Source organism: Perca flavescens, chromosome 23, assembly GCF_004354835.1.
Source record: "Perca flavescens isolate YP-PL-M2 chromosome 23, PFLA_1.0, whole genome shotgun sequence".
Taxonomy (NCBI): domain Eukaryota; kingdom Metazoa; phylum Chordata; class Actinopteri; order Perciformes; family Percidae; genus Perca; species Perca flavescens.
The window spans coordinates 26,798,050-26,815,445 of NC_041353.1; the positions used below are offsets into that span (position 1 = coordinate 26,798,050).

The 17,396-nt window shown below is 43.0% G+C and overlaps 1 protein-coding gene across 1 annotated transcript in view; it reads left to right on the forward strand.

Annotated features, from left to right (window-relative positions):
* The window catches only part of LOC114550567 (protein bicaudal D homolog 1), a 58,467-nt gene extending 42,420 nt beyond the window's left edge, over positions 1-16,047 (forward strand). Inside the window, exons 6-11 of the mRNA XM_028571378.1 lie at positions 9,405-9,920; positions 10,006-10,184; positions 11,765-12,155; positions 13,391-13,585; positions 13,979-14,130; positions 15,039-16,047. Of these exons, the coding sequence (XP_028427179.1) occupies positions 9,405-9,920; positions 10,006-10,184; positions 11,765-12,155; positions 13,391-13,585; positions 13,979-14,130; positions 15,039-16,047 (2,442 nt within the window). The remainder of the gene's footprint in view (positions 1-9,404; positions 9,921-10,005; positions 10,185-11,764; positions 12,156-13,390; positions 13,586-13,978; positions 14,131-15,038) is intronic.
* Positions 16,048-17,396: the final 1,349 nt, after the last annotated feature.

Below are 17,396 nucleotides of genomic sequence, written 5' to 3' on the forward strand. Positions count from 1 at the left end.
GTGGTTGGTGTTAGATAGTGATGGCATGTGACTATGATTCACTCATCAGGATCAGGGAATCCTTGTCATTCTCCTACCGACTCTACTAACCTCCTGCTAACCTCCTGCCAGCTCTGCTGGCCTGGGCTAGCAAGCCAGCTGGCTGGTCAAGTTTTCATATTCAAACAACAGAGTAAACACAGGAAAAGATGAAGAAGAGCTCAAGCTAGCAAGACCATCTCTGCGGTCATCTCATGACTACAAGTCCCTCATCAGGATCGGGAAATCAACTTACCAGTCTCCTGCTGACTAGAATGGCTGGTCAAAGTTTTCAAATGTAAACATCATAGTAAACACAGAGGAAACAGTGAAGATGGCTATCAGCTACGACCTATGGCTACAATCCCAACTACATGGACAAGCAAGACCATCTTTGCGTCCATATCCATCTTTACATCAACGGGGACACCGAGGCAAGCGTGAATTGAACACTGACTGCGACTTCTCTGCTGGGCGTCCTGCTGGCCAGTGTGCAGGCATCGGACGGTATATGTCCCAGCGGGAGCTGTGGTGTCCTTTTGCCGAGGCTTGGCTGGATCCTGAAGTGCCTGCACCAGCAGCCAAATTCTGCTTTACAGGATGATGAATCATGCACAAGTTGAAGTAGCTGATGGGATTACATTTCACTGGAGTGGTACCTTGTACGATTTTATGTGATAGATAGATAGATAGATAGATAGATAGATAGATAGATAGATAGATAGATAGATGGTAGGGTGTGCATCTTTCCCTTATAGGACAATTCGATACGTATCTAGATACATGGGCTACGATACGGTTCAGGCACGCTACATTTTAATATGGAACGATTCACTGCGATTCCATTTGATGTTGAAACGATTTGGTGCGATACGATGAGATACGATTCAATCTTTAAGATACAGTTAATATTTGTTTAATTTATATACTCATTTCCCATTATAAATTAAAATAAGTCAATTCTATAAAACAATCATTGCCTACCTTCAAATAAATATATATTTTGTAAAAGGGAACAAGGAATAGCAAAGCTAGGACAAGCTAATAGTATACACTGTAACTTAAATCACATCAGCTCCATGTTAAATGAAACTGCCTTTCTGCCATTGGGAGCACTCAAATAATAATCATTAGTATTATGTGGGTATACATGTGAGCATAATAATACTTATTAATTAATAATACTACTGTTGTGAGCATTAGCATGCAGCTAGTAAACTTTAATGCTAATGTAACTGAACATCTTAGAACATATAAACGTCAATATAAACTTAACACACCCAAATACATATCTATACATATTACCATTCTACTCAAAGGTTTATGAACACACACATGGATGGATGACTCAGAACGCAGCTAGTACAATTTACAATATCCGCAATGTATTCCTCTCAGCCACTATCACCGCTAACTCCAAAAACCTAGCTAGCAGTCTAGTCAGTCTAGTTATTTTCTGCAAACCCAAACAAAGGCACTGATTGGCGGATCCCTGCCATCTCACAAATGGTGAGGCTTTTGTCTCAGTCACATATAAGCACACAACCGTCTTTTTAAACAGCATTGCGCACACTGCAATGGCTTTGTTGAATAAAAAAAAAAATACGTTCATTGCAATTACTTAATTAAATTACAAATTATTACCGTACAATGCAGTACCATTTTCATATCCTTGCAAATATTTTTTATTTTTTTATATATGCACATATCTGTGCGATCCACTCAGTGCTGATAATAATAATAATAATAATAATAATAATAATAATTATAAATAATAATTGTTTCCTTGTTGTTTCTGAAAGCCCTGATATAATTTTGAAATTATTTTTTTACTATCCTGTTTTTATGCATTAATCAAAATATTAATGACTGCATGACCTCCTCAGACATTCCCGGTCTGATCTTTTTTTCATAGTGTCTCTAATTTGTAGATACCTGTAAAAATCTTTATTTTCCAGTTAAAATTCCTTCTGTAACTCTCTGAAAGTCTTGGGTCAAAGTGCATAACGCTGTTATGCCCTTGTCCCACCATTGTCTAAATGACACTATGGTGGCCCAATGGTTAGCACTGTGGCCTCACAGCAAGAAGGTTCTAGGTTCAAATCCAGGTTGTTCCAGGCCTTTCTGTGTGGAGTTTGTATGTTCTCTCTATGTTTGCATGGGTTTCCTCTGGGTGCTCCGGTTTCCCCCACCATCAAAAACATGTAATAGGTTCTCCGGTCAGTGCCCCTGGCTCAGATCTGAAGTTGGTCACCGGGTGCTGTAAATGGCTGCCCACTGCTCCCTTGAGGGATGGCTTAAATACAAAGAATGAATTTCGCTACATGTGTATGTGACAATAAAAGTACCTTTACTTTTAATTTTTGCATCAGTGGTTCCGGACTTGAAGTTGTGGTCTAGGGCCGGCCAGGTTAATATTTTAATGTCTCTCTCCATTTTATATTTTTTAACAGCTTTGCGCCAAATACTCACTGTTTGTTTGATGATATCATTTTTGCTGTTTTAATGTAATTTATTCCCTTGGTCTCCTAATGTTGTTTGAACTGGGAAAGTCTCTTTTCTATATCTTTCCATTTTGCATTGTATAGGGGGCAGGCTGCACAAGCCAAGAATCTCAGTTGCGCTGCAAAAAAGTAGGCTCTTAAATCGGGCAAAGATAAACCTCCCATATCCTTATTTAATTGAAGTGTTTTATATTTGACCCTTGGCCTCTTGCCAGCCCAGATAAATCTGGATACCGATTTGTCCCAGGTCCTAAATTGTGTTTCTAAAATACTATGTGGGGTAGATTGAAATAAGTATAACAATCTTGGCAACATTTTCATCTTAATAACCTCAATTAGGGAGGCAAAATCTAGTTGAAAACCTGATTCTCTTATTGTTGGTTGTATCAAGCTTAGAATTCAAAATCATATTGAAATCTCTGGCACAAATGAGTATTCCTTCACTCTCCAGAGCTATAGTCTCGAATAGTTATTTTAAGAAAGACTTATCAGTGCTAGGTGGGATATAAACATTGACTAAGGTGACCACATTATTTTCTATTTTCCCCTTTACTACCTGCTTTAGCATGTAATACTTTTGTGACTTTGAAGTTAAGGGAGTTAGATATCAGTGTGGCAACCCTTCTTTTGGGCCCCTTTTTCTTCTTTTTCAATCAGAAGTTCTTTGAAATTCTTGCAACCTTTCCTTGGCCCGTAGCGCTGTGGTTCTTGCATTGCCACTCCATTGCTGCTCTCAACCGCGCCTCCGGCGATGTACCAGCCGCCACTGGAGCGGGCGCCATCTCCATGAAACTGCGCCTCTCCAGTTCGGCCCTCACCTCCCTTGTGTATATGTTTGGGTTCCCGTGTCCCAATGGATTTGCATCTTGGTAAACTGCGTCTGGAACCGGATTCCTCTCTCCTTCAAAGCGCGTTTAGCAGGGTTGTATTCCTTCTTCTTAACCACAATTTCAGTTGCATAGTCGTGGTCGAATGACAACAATCTGTTTACTTGGTGGATTTTCTTCTTCCACACTTCCCTCAAACTCCAGAAAATTCACAATAATAGGTCTCGGAAGTGTGCCATCAGCGGGTTTAAGCATGAGTGATCGGTGGGCTCTCTGTATTAGCAAGTTGAAGTCCTTCGGTAGAGAGAGTTCACGTTTAAGCAGAGTCTCCACATACTTGACTACAGACTCATCCTCCGCCCCCTCTGAAGCTCCATAAATACAAATATTATTTCGCCTCGACCGATATTCTAGGTCCGTGAGCTTTTATTGTAGGACATTTTGTTGTTCCAGTGGAAGTAAGAGAGCGTGGTGCGACTCCTGAGCCCAGTTTTCCAGCTTTTCCACCCTTGTCAGCAATCGTTTCTTCCAGTTCACTTACAGCCACACTGTCTACTCATCTAGGCGTAACCGGAACTCCCTTTCTCCTTCTTAAGAACTAGGGAGATAGTGGCCTTCGATAGGCTGTCCGGCAGTCGACGATGTCGAAATGCCTCGTTGTACACATCTCTTAAGACTGGCGCGAGGAGAGTGGAACATTTTTTGTAATAGTGATTGGTCAACTCATCCTTTTTGTTGATAGTCGGTGTTTCAAGCAGCTTTGCAAATAAACTCAGACATATTTTGGTTACAATGACGGGTTATCCGTTTGTAAAGTGTCAGCAACATTTTGAAATTAGCACTTCGCCAGCAAGCAGTTGTGCTAAAGTTTGCTTGCTATCATAACATAAACTGGCTGGCAGACACCTCACAAAAGCCACATACCCCCTAGCATTATGACAGTGAAATGCACCGCGATGCAAAGCAACCCCGACGCAGAACTCCGAAAGGGTCATGATGCTGTAGGAGCGACGCCGTAGCTTCAGTCAACGATTCATATTGATGTAGTCATATCTGTGATAATACAACTGGATACCAATTCGTATCAGTAAATCATTACATCCATAATAGATAGATATTCCATCAACCTTTCTGTAAAGTCATCCCAAATGGTTCATTTGTGACCAATTTTGGTTGTGATGTAAAAACAGTGTCTACTCAATATTCAAGATTAACTTTATTGTCCCACATCGTTGGAATTTCGTCTTGGACACTTGATCCATTCTGCGGCCATAGTAAAAACATACAAACAGACAGCATGTACAAACAACAGATACTGTACAATACCATACAACAGACCGTACTATGGTCCTAATGGTGTATAAAACCCAACATGGTGTCATGAAATGCATTGCGTTCATAATCCAGCAGTTGACTCCTCTTCAAAAAGCGAAGGCTCTTTGAATAATTTACTGTAAAACCATGCTGACATACAGTATCCCCACAGCGTAAAGCACTTTGTCTCCCTTTGTCTCCTCCTCTCACACACAGTCGCACATTCATTCTTGTGTTCTTTCCTAACACATTTCTCACACATTTCACACGTTCCTGAAGTCTCAGGGCATTTGTCAAAGCCTACAACTTACTTAATGCATCATACCATGCTCAGATCACCACAAAACTGTATATTGTGTTTATACATTCATCCATGTTTGTGTGCATCTGCTTCAGTTCTTGTAGATGTAATCCCATCTGTTCCTGCTCCCTGCTGCTTTGCTGATAGGCTGGGCTGCAGGAAGAGCTTATTTATATCTCAGCTGACACACTACACTATTGCTCCTGTAGAGGAGTGGGTTTCATTGCTGCTTTTGTTGCTGTCTAGGCTATTTAAAATGTTAATGAATCACTTTTGTTCTACAATGTTATTTCTTTCCACCTCCTTCATTTGTAGTATATGAAAATAATGCACACTTCACAATATTTTTAAGTTCTGTACATTTACATATTATACATATTGCAGAAATGATTAAAGGTACCCTGTGGAGTTCTCTTATATACAGACATTTATTTACCAAACATGACATAACTTAACGCTTATGCTTGTCAGTCTTTTCCCCCTGCTTTTTGCTGCGCTTCTTGGTGCATTACTGCCATTAACTATTGATCAGGTGTGTGGTATTGCGTCGTCATGTCATCTTGTAGAGCACACACTGAACTTGGCAGACTGGTGTTCAGAGAACAACCTGGCTCTGAACACCAAGAAAACCAAAGAGATCATTGTTGACTTCAGGAAGCACAGCACTGAACTAGCCCCCCTTTACATCAATGGCGAGGTCCACACCTTCCGTCCTTATCTCCACTGACATCTCCTGGACAGACAACATCACAGCGGTCATCAAGGAGGCTTAACAGCGCTTACACTTCCTGAAGCCAGGAAGCACAACCTGGACTCCAACCTGCTGCTGACCTTCAAGAGCCGAGAGTACGGCAGCCGCACCGTGGCAGACAAGGAGAGGCTTCTGAGAGTAGTAAAAGCAGCACAGAAGATCATTGGCTGCCCTCTCCCCTCCTTGATGGACACTTTTACCTCCCACTGCTTCAGCAGAGCAGAAAACATCAACAAGGACAGCTCCCACCCTGGCTTTGATCTGTTTAACCTGTTGCCCTCAGGGAGGCGTTAAAGGTGCATCAGAACAAGGACCAACAGATTCAAGAACAGTTTTTTTTCCAAAAGCCATAACCACCTTGAACTTACACATGCACTGACTTCACAGTCTAACCCCCCAACCCCCAGACTTTCTTCCACTCACCTACTGTGCAATATTTAATAATATTATTATTATATATAATATTTAATACTATTGATAATATGAATAATACTGGGCAATTCCATTATTGTGCATTATCTGTATACTGTGCAATATGATTACTCTCATTGTCCAATATCTATTACTTATGATCACCACTATTGGGCAATATTCAAATAATGTGCAATAACCCAAACTGTCACACTGTTCACACTGTATATAAAACCATACTTATTTTTTCATATGTATATAGTGTCTCTATATAGTGCAAAAGAAGTTGCTTTTAATTTCATTGTACATGTGTATAGTGACAATAAAAGGCATTCTATTCTACAAGATACAAATCGGGGACTCACTGATCAAAACATTGCAAAAACAATTTCCCAACCAGCTCATTCCACAATCCAGCGAAGTCTCGGCAAAAGAACACCACAGCTCCCTGGTCTTGCTTGTCTACGTATTCGGGATCAAAACCGTAGGTCGTAACATATAGCCATCTTCACCTTTTCGTCTGTCTTCTCCGCCACTCATTCCTTTTAACTCGCCAACTTGTAGGTTCTGTGTTTCGGATTTCCACTTCTTCTGGGGCTGTAGGGTCACCAAGTATTTTTGCTTCCAGCATTGATAGGATTTGGACTTGCCTCCATTGCATCCTTGAGAGCCATGTTCCCTAGAGGAGTAGATACTGGGGGCAATATTCTGAGTGAGCATCATTGCTGGCCTGAAAACAGCTGGTATCTCAGTGTCACAAGTACTTCATCATAAGAGAGGTGACAGTTCTCCTTCAGCAACATGGTATCCAAAATGTGGCGTGCAATACCGATTATATGCTCCCACATAACTCCCATGTGAGAGGAGTGTGGAGGAGTGATTGTCCAGGTGCAACTTTTGTCTTGCAGGTGAGCTTTCAACTCTGGATCTTTTGAGTTTATCTGTGAGCTCCAACAAAGTTTGTGCTCCTATTGGAACGCAGCAGTCTCACAGGCCCTCTGAAAGTAGTGAATCTCCTCAAAACATTAATGAAGCTGGAGGTTGACATGGTCTATATGATCTCGATGTGCACCGCGCCCAGCATTTGTTTTCCGCATGACAACATCTAGTCCTACGCAATGTTTCAGATCAAGGCCCAAAGACGTCACATCCAATGTGAGTGCAGGAGGATCCAAGGTAAGTCTGTCCATAGGTAAGTCAGATATATATATATTTTTTTAATTCTTTTTCAGGTCACGCATTTGTGTATCACACAACACCAGTCCCTTCTCTTCTCTTATCCACAGTCTAGCTTTCCAAACTGCGCCTTCAGTGAAGTGTCGACCTTGGTTGAGCAACCTGTTCGTGGTAGTGTCTTCTCAGCAGGGTAGAGACATGACATGGTTCTGGGGAAAAAACAATTGAATGGTTTTCTGTCCAAAACTTCTCTGCTGATGATATTCGCTCTCAGACTCTCAGCAAACCATTGTCATCAATGATGGGATCCAAACTTCTTCACCTCTTTTTAGCTTTTCATAATTATCAGAGTTCATCCTTTTTCTGTTTATGGTCTGACGTTTTGTAGCAGGATTTAGACTTTTGGATGAGGTTTGCTTTTGCACAGGTAAGTAGAGAGAAGTCCACCAGCAGCTTTTGCAGCATAGGTTGTATAGTCGGCAGGTTAGCCATAGCGTCAGGATTATGTCATATCTTGCGAGCGCAATAAAACATGCTCACAAGCAAATTATATCATTCCACACGTGCATATATTACTCTTTGCGCACCAATTCAACAATCAAGAGTTGTACAACTTGAAACAAAACATAGGGAGAGGGAAAGAATGGCACCTGCATGTATAAAACTAAGCAGCACGTGCACAGAGCAGCCACCATACGCTCACGAGTGTCTGCTTTGAGAGCGCTGGAGGGCATACACACTCTCGCAGGTAAACTCTGCTCTCAAAGTTGATTTCTGCTCCCCTGACTTTTGACGTTTGACGCGATCTCACTCTAACTTGATTGACAGCTGTCATTCAGATAGCACGGAGTTGGTGTCCCGGCCAAAGACGTGTTTTTCTGTCTTTATTAACGATGTAGCACAATATAACACCATAAATAAAATCTATAACTGTGTCTCTCATCCATTCTGTTGTTGGGACATGTGCGATGCTTTTGAAATGTCTGTAAATCTTTGCTGATGTACACTTATCTTTAACATTAAAGCTAGCCTTAGCTAACATGGCTATTGTTCAGCCTGGTCAGCCAGGCTGATTAATCCATAACAGAAATTTAGAGCCACCTGACCAAATACTTTATATTATTTTTGATAACGAGCCAAGTTTGCTTAGTTTTATACACACAGGTGCAATTATTTCCCTCTCCCTGTGTTTTCTTTAAAGCTCGCAGCTGCCTGTACAACTCTCGTTGTTGAATTGGTGCGCAAAGAGTAATATCTGCGTGTGTGAAATAATATAATTAGCTTGTGAGCATGTTTTGTCGCGCTCTGGAGATATCACATAAACCTGACGCCATAGTTAGCAGAGTCAGCAGGAGACTGGCAAGTTGATTTCCCTATCCTGATGAGCGACTCATAGCCACATTCCATCAACCACATAAAGCACAACTAATATGTGTAGAATAGACAATTCAGCACAAATTTTGCAGAGCTGACAAAGAGACAACTGGAGAGGTTGCCTGCGATTTAGCTGGTCAAGTTGCCAGTGGCTGGTTTTACAATGTAAGGCACGTCACCTGTTTCATCAGCCAATAGTTAAGTCAGCTGGTCAACTCAGTTGTTTTCAGCTGTCATCTGATCGAAATGGTAGCAATTTGGGTGGAGGCTCAACAAGTGCCCGCGAGCAAGCGAGCTAGACAGTGACTAAAGAGAGGAAGTGCCGTTAGAACAAAGCAGTGAATCATCACTGCTAGAAATGCAACTGTATCAAGTATCTCACTATCACTGTCCTCATTCATATTTTAAGATGTTACAAATGATATCCAGCTACAATAAAACCTGAAAAGTCAGAAGATAGAATGGAAGTACAGAGAGTCATTGCTGTGGACACCGTCTAATCTTGTCATATTGGTGTAAACTGGCAGGTTTCAGAATGTTGCAGACTGGAGCATTGCAAGTAGTTGCACTTTTCAACTAGTTTTGTTGAGAATCTTTGGTCTGAATTGGGCTAAAGTCTAAATTTGATGTGTTATATTTTATGAGCTGTAAAAGAAAGGTTTGAAATCTGCTGGGATCATACCATATAATGCTGTGCTTCTTGCTAATCTTGCTGCTGTCCCCTTCAGGTTGAACGTGAAAAAGTATCACTGATCACCAGTCTGCAGGAGTCCCAGACTCAGCTCCAACACACCCAAGGGGCCCTGAACGAGCAGCACGAGAAGGCCCTGCGCCTTAGCCAGAGAGTCACTGCCCTCCGCCGCCTGCATAGAAGGGCCTACCTCAACCAGGAAGCCCACGTCAGTGCCACCTCTCAGCTCAAACCTGAGGCCCTGATGGAGCTGGACAGAGATGAAGAGGAGACTGAAGAGGAAGGAGGAACTGAGGGGAATAGGAGTGAGAAGTTAAACAAAAGTCAGCTTTTTTCCTACCAGACGCCAGGTCTGGAGATCCTGCAGTGCAAGTACCGTGTGGCTGTGACAGAGGTGGTGGAGCTCAAGGCGGAGGTGAAAGCCCTTCGTGACAGACTGACTCAGTGTGTAGAGGGAGCAGCAGAGGACAAGCCAAAGCAAAACAGTCAGCTTCAGAAGCTGGAGAGGCAGGTCGCCTCATTGGAGAAGAGCTGCTGGGAAGGTCGGGAAAAGGTAACCATGTCATACTGACTGTGTCTGTTTGAATGGAATGACAGATACTTACAGAGGTAAAGGATTTCCTCTGATCTCTTCTCAGGTGTCTAGCCTGGAGTTGGAGTTGCAGGCAGCTCAGTCAGCAGCCAATGAGAGCCAGGGCGCATTGAACGCGGCTCAGGATGAGTTGGTGACACTGAGCGAGGAGCTTGCCCAGCTCTACCACCACGTCTGTCTGTGCAACAATGAGACGCCCAACCGCGTTATGCTGGACTACTACAGGTCTGACTGTTGTTTTACTAGTAGGACACATGCAGCACCAAAGGTTGTGGAGCCTGCATTAGAGGGAGGGCCACTTGAGAAATAATTGCACCTATGAGATCTAAATTCAACCCAAAACCATATATTTGTTACATATGACCCAATATCCTCTCTGGGGATCAATAAAGCTTTATCTTATACTGTATGTATTTATCATTTTCTATCTTTTAATTTTTTATTTTATTTGTTTCCTTCCTTCTACTGTAATTATTATTATTTATTGCACACTGGTCTTTTAGCAAAGCCTAACAGTATGCCACCTATAACCTATTCTTAGTAAATGTGACAAATAAATCCTTTGATTGATTATTATTATTATTATTATTATTATTATTATTATTATTCATACATTCAAGCCTAGTATAGTTTCATAACCAAGAAATTTAGGTACATTTTTGTAGGAACCTTGATTCTCAGTCTGTGTTTTCACATGCGCACTTTGTGCACAAAGCTGTGAACCCACAAACTGACTGCAGTCTGCAATAGTAGACACCCTGCCTTAACTTCCCTTTTAAAACTATGTGCTGTTGGGTTGTGAAGCGTGCACTGTTTCCTGTTATGTGTGGTGGCATAGATTCTGAGGAGCTGGTCCACTCTTCCATAATCAGGACAGAATATGCAATGGTCCTCCAAGATCTGAGGTTTGCAGCCAGAGCCAGCCTCTCTGTTTTGAGTCGTATTCAAAGTTTTTGCTTACACACTACTACAAAAGCTGCATTTAGGACCTGCTGGGCTAGCTCAGCTTGAAAGGCCTCATTCTGAAGCTTGACAGCTTTGTCCACTGCTTGTGTCCACCTGCAAGTTCTACTACACTAGCAACCTTCTTGCCACAGCTCTAAAAAGTTACCTCAGTTGCTGAACACCTAACCTGCTCTCGAGCAGGTTAAGTTGGAGATTAGAGGTCAACCGGTGTAAAAGCACCGCCTACTGACCTATCAATACTCGATTGATAACGGCGTCATCGTTCTTCAAAGATCCGGTGGAGCTTGGTGCGCAGAGAGAGAGAGGTGCGCTCATAAAAGTTCAAACATTTAGAGACCGACAACCCCGTTAACATTCCCTGATGAGTATTTTTATGAAAGATATAGATTTTCAGCGGCAGGAATTACGTATAACTGAAATAAATCCAGGACATGTTGATCTTGATTCGTAGTACAGACCTGGGTAAGCTCCCCACACAGCAATTTTGTAGCTTGAGCCTTCTACCCTTGCAATAAATAAGCTGCAGTATTTTATGCAGTTCTGTTGTTGGTCAGAATCTGGTCTCTTGTCTGGTAAATTAGCATTTTGCTTTAATAATTCTAATGGATCGTCATTTATTTCAGACGACAAAAATATGTTTGCAGGCTACCTTTGCTTTACTTTTGCTCACTTTGAGAACACCAAGTTAGATCATTTCCACCTGGTTGCCACTGTGGTGGAAGTAGTAGTAGAGACAGGAAGTGGTAGACTCAAACTCCAGAGATGGTTAAGATATCCACGAACGTAATAATAAAGGTTCTACAGGTAAAAAAACCTAATTCACTCTGTTTTTCTTCTAGACAAGGCAGAGGGCTCCGGGGCCTCAGTGCCTGTCTTAAAGCCATGTCTTCGGACAACAGCAAAGTTCTCCTCACACCACGCCTCGCCAGGCGGCTGGCTGCTGTCGCTTCCACAACCTTTACTCCTGGGGAGTCGCGGAGCCCCTCGCAGTCTCCATCCAAGGAGCCCTTATCTGGGGAGGGGGGGGGAGGAGAGAAGGAGGGGGACAAGGAGGGCCTCCAGGTGCGATCTGAGCCGAGCCTGCCACTCTGCACAACTCCGACCTGCTCACCCAGCATCAGTGCCTCTTCATCATCATCGTCATCATCATCGCCTGCCCTGGAGCCAGCTGGTGAGCTGCGACGGGAGCCCATGAACATCTACAACCTCAACGCCATCATCAGAGAACAGGTAGAACAGTGTTCTCACGTCAGTGTCAGTGGAATTCCCTTTCTCCTTTCTTTTCTCTCCTCTCTTAAACTCTCATATCTCCAAATATTGCTGTACAATTGTCTCAGAAATAATTGCGAAAAACAATATAATTGTCTCTTTCAGTCAAAATTAAAAAAATATGTATTTATTACTTTTTCAAACAAATTAAAGTTCTGAATGAATTTCAGGATATGTCTTTTGGTTATATTACTGTTATGTGACCCAGATCATGTAGTAACACAGGTACACAGCCTATAAAGGTAAGCACACCTCTTTATTATCATAAAACATTTTTTAAATGAACATTGACAACAGAACATGTTTCCTCATCAATAAAAAAACAAAGCATTGATCCTTAACAAAAAACACATTAAATTAAATTAGGAGAACAAAAAATAGTTGCACTATTGTCAAAACAGTCATCACTGCTTCTGTACTCTTTTTTTTCTAACTGTATCCCTGTAATGGGAATGTCTTCAAACGAAGAAGTATAGGCTAACAATTTATTCCCTAACATAAAGTGTGCTAGTAAAGGAAAGGCTGGCTGGCAGTGGGTTAAGTGGAGCTTACCTGTCAGCTAGCTCAGCTAGCTCCGTCAGAAAGCTCCGTCAGCAGCCCCACACAAGCGACCAGCCCCGTCTTCAGTTGCTAGTGTCTAGTTCAAGTCTTTTGTTATTAGTGGTTGGTCAAAAAGAAAACACAGCTAGCATTAAAAGGCGTTCGGGCTTCCAGGCCACAGGCAAAGGTGCTCCAGGTCTCTTCAGTGTCGATAGCCACACACCACCTCTGTAATTCCGCCACACTAGTCTCTCTACTTTCTGAGAAACCATTTCCTTATTAATCAACACCTGTGGATAAGCCCCACCCACTACCAGCCAGCCCCCCCCAAAAAAAGGAGGAAGTACTAAAGACTACTAAAAGGGCACACTGCTCACCCTAACAATCCCCCTTTGTCATTTTTGTTGCTATAGACATGCAAGAGGGACAAGTACCAACAACTAACAAAAAACATAGCTTTAACTCAACAGTCTGACCAAAAATCACTTATTTAATTTCAATTAAGCACATACAACAAAATCAACAATTACCATCAACAGCCAAAAATGTTAATTCCGGTTAAACAAAGAAGCCGTGTTTACGTAAAAATATTGCGATTAGACAATTATGTAATAATTGTTACAGGCCTAGTCCTCACCTCATCTCTCCTCCCCCAGGTGAAGCACCTCCAGCGGGCGGTAGACAGGTCTCTGCAGCTGTCGAGACAGAGAGCTGCAGCCAGGGAACTGGCCCCTCTGCTGGACAAGGACAAGGAGAGCTGCATGGAGGAGATCCTGAAGCTCAAGTCTCTGCTCAGCACCAAGAGAGAGCAGATAGCCACCCTCAGACTGGTACTCAGGGCTAACAAACAGGTGAGACATGTGATCTGTACATGTTATGATTGTAGCTGAACAATACTGAGAAGTGAAATAATATTTCATATGTCATGTGAATTTTACTTTATTTCCACACAAAAAGATATGAAATACATACACACATACAAAAAGTAACATTATTACACATAAATATACATATATATGTGGTAATGTTGTTGTGTATGACTGTTGGTCCAACATTCAGAGCTATGCTGACCAAAGACAGCCTGTGTCAAAACTGTCATAAATGTAGCACCAAATTCTTGTGACTGCTGCCACGACCCACGTCTGCAAACCAACCAGTCACAATATGACATGAAATGCAATTATGTTATCCTAAATATAAAAGATTTAGCTGCGCTAATGTGTGCTGTGTGTATGTTCACTCAGACGGCAGAGGGGGCTCTGGCCAACCTGAAGAGTAAGTATGAGGCGGAGAAGTCCATGGTGACTGACACCATGATGAAGCTGAGGAACGAGCTCAAAGCCCTGAAGGAGGATGCCGCCACTTTCTCCTCTCTGCGGGCCTTGTTTGCCACCAGGTCAGAGATGAAGCAGAAGCATTTAAGTCCATTACTCAATATTGTATTTAAATTAATGACTCAGGTGACTATGTGCAATGTGAAAAATTTTGCTTGCAGTGATAAATCCGCAGAGCAGTTCCCCTCAGCTCTACTTTTGAGTGGCCAAAAAATGAATGCAGCTTTAGTTGCGATCTCAGAGCTTCTTCAGTTATATTCAAGAAGACACAGGAAAGTTGCTTTACTCATATCAGCTCTTTCATTTGTGTACCAATATGTGTAAGATACATTTTTTCTCAATCCAACAATCAACAATCTTTCTAATCTTACAGTAATGGAATAGGTTGACATTTTGGGAGATAATAATTATAGATTATTAAAATGAGAGTTTTCTGAAAAGATCGATGCCACTCTTGTGTCTGCACAGTAACTGAAGCTACGGCCAACCACTGGCTAGCTTAGCTTAGCACAAAGACAGGATCCATCTGAATGCATCACAGTCTGCCTACCAGCACCTCTAAAACTCACTTGTTAACATGTTATTCCCAGATCCAAACCGAATCCGAAATTAGGAGACTGTTTTTCTGCTTGGGTTCGAGATGTTTTAACATTATAAGATATTTTTGTTATTCGTAACATTCTGCATAATTCTGCATCCGCAGATTCCATGTGGCCCATATTATACCTTGTCTGTTTAAATGTATAAAAACTGAAGTGTAAAAGCAACATTATTGGGGGCCCCAGGAAGTTACTGCTCTTGTCCAAGAAACATACATAAGAATAGTATTGATCTTCTCATCCAACTAGTAAGCAAATTGTATTCCCCTCTTCATGGCCTCTTTTTTTACACCTTTTTTGTAGTTATTTCCACATTTGTATCTGCTCCTTTTTTTACCTTTTTCAACCTGTTGAAACTGTGCCCTCTTCAGGTGTGACGAGTACATTACCCAGCTGGATGAGATGCAGAGGCAGCTGGCTGCAGCCGAAGATGAGAAGAAGACTCTGAACTCCCTCCTGCGGATGGCCATCCAGCAGAAACTGGCCCTCACCCAGCGCCTGGAGGATTTGGCTTTCGATCAAGAGCAGACCCACCGCACCCGCGGGGGCAGGCTAAACCGCGTGAAGACCAGCACTCCCAAAGTAAGTCCCTCGGCCTCAGCTTCGGCCTCCAATATAGCCCATGGCTCTTCAGCTTTGGCCCCTGTCAGCCTCCCCCTTTCCAGCCTCCCTAGTCCTACGTCAATTCTTCCTGATGATCCCTCTGTGCCCCTTAGCCTATCTGTGGTCAGTGCTGCTTTGGCCTCAGCTCTTACCTCCCCTACGTCACACATACCCCCTCGCAGTCCGTCATCACCAGCGGTTGCCTCATTGGCTGGCCCTTTGGCGCCAGAGAGCCCTCCATGTCTGGAGGCCCCCTCCTCTCCCTCAGCACGGACCTCGCCCTCAGCCACTCTGAATCTGGCTCGCTCCCAGTGGACCCTGGGGGTGCGGACGGTTGTGGTTGACTCCCACAGTTTCAGTGTCAACATCTCCCCCACTCTGCCTCATAGCTCGGGCCTCTCCAGGCACTACACCCCAGACTCTCAAACCTCTCCCCCATCCACCACCAACACCAGGCCCACCCAACCAGGATCTGCCCCATCCTCTCCCTACCGGTCCCCTATTCTGGGGCTCAGGCGCTCCACATGGAGCCCCTCACCCCGAACTCGGCCCTTGTCTAGCCTGATGCGCTCTTCTGTCCTTCCCTCCCCTTACTCCACCTCCCACTCCCCTTCTTCCTCCCACAGCTATTCCTCTGCCTACTACAGCTCCTCTCCTGCTTTTACCCCCTCTAGCTCCTACCTCACCTCTGGTACTTCTGGTACTTCTTACAGCCACTCTACCAACTACACGCCCCTCTACCCTAGATACTACAGTTCATACCGGCCCCGGCACTGACGCCTTACTATAAATTCTTTACTATAACCCTTTTGAAGGCTTTTCCACCAGGCTCCTTATTGACATTAAAACTGCAACTCCCATCAGCCTTCTCTTTTTGTCATCTTAGAGAGTGGGGGCTCACAGAGAGGAGGACAGAGTGGTTTCCTGTTTCCCAGTTCCTGTTTCCCTGTGCCTAAGCTTTGGCCAATGGGTTCTAAATGTTCGGTGACTTTGCTCAGGGATTTGACATAAGGAGCACAAGTGGCCCCACTTTCCTTCTATTCTGAGACTGCTGATTGGTCCACAGGAGGATGCTAATAGAGACTTTTTAACAAAGGTTTTTAGCATTTAGGTTCTTCAGGTTGAGACCACACTTGCATGAAGTGATTAAAACACAGAGACATTCAGACATTGACTGGACATCTTGCAGACAATTTCATAGGTATGAATGAGGGCCATGACACATTAATTACCATCCTCTATATTCAATATAATATCCACTCTGTAGTGAGTCTGTATACACAAAAACACTGTACACCACATCTTTTCAGTGCAAGCATTCTCCTTTGTTGGTTCAGTATGATTCAAGCTAATTTGGTTGTAAGTGTCATCTGAACATGTCTGAAGACAAAAGTGTTTATACCACTTCCAGATGGCCACACAAAAAGCTCTGTTGTAGACAGCGGGGGCACGATGATCTGTCCTGAAAGTCATTTCTGGTATTGCACTCAGTGGCAGTGGTAGCTTTGTGAAGAATAAAAAAGAGCCTGCTTGCTAAATTGTTGTTGAAAAGTTAGGAAAATTGTCGGACGTAGACCCCTGAATTCCAACATCAGGAGGGTGCTTGAAAGGCTGTATGTCCTTGCAACAAGACCTTTGTTTGAAGCATAATGACCTTTAGTGTTTCAGCTTTTATCTCACTCTATAATCTCTCCCTCTCTCACACACACACACACACACACACACACACACACACACACACACACACACACACACACACACACACACACACACACACACACACACACACACACACTCTTGTATGATGAGACAGTTGTGGACAAGGAGTGATGGACTACTCATTGATACACACAGTATATAATCTGTCATGGTGGGCACCGCTTTCCAAAAGGTATTCATAGGACAGCTCAATGAGTATTCTTTGTTTCTTGTCCAAGGTTGTTGCCCTCATCAGCTCAACCTTCAGCAATTGTTGTCTATCTCTAGCACCACCCAGTGGTTTGTTCTCATATAGCAATGTACTCCGCTATGCATGTTCACGTTTGGATGCTCTTATACTGTTAACTTCCTCCCCTTCCATATAAAAAATGGATCTGAGAGAAGTGCAGGCAGTGCAGGCTGTATAA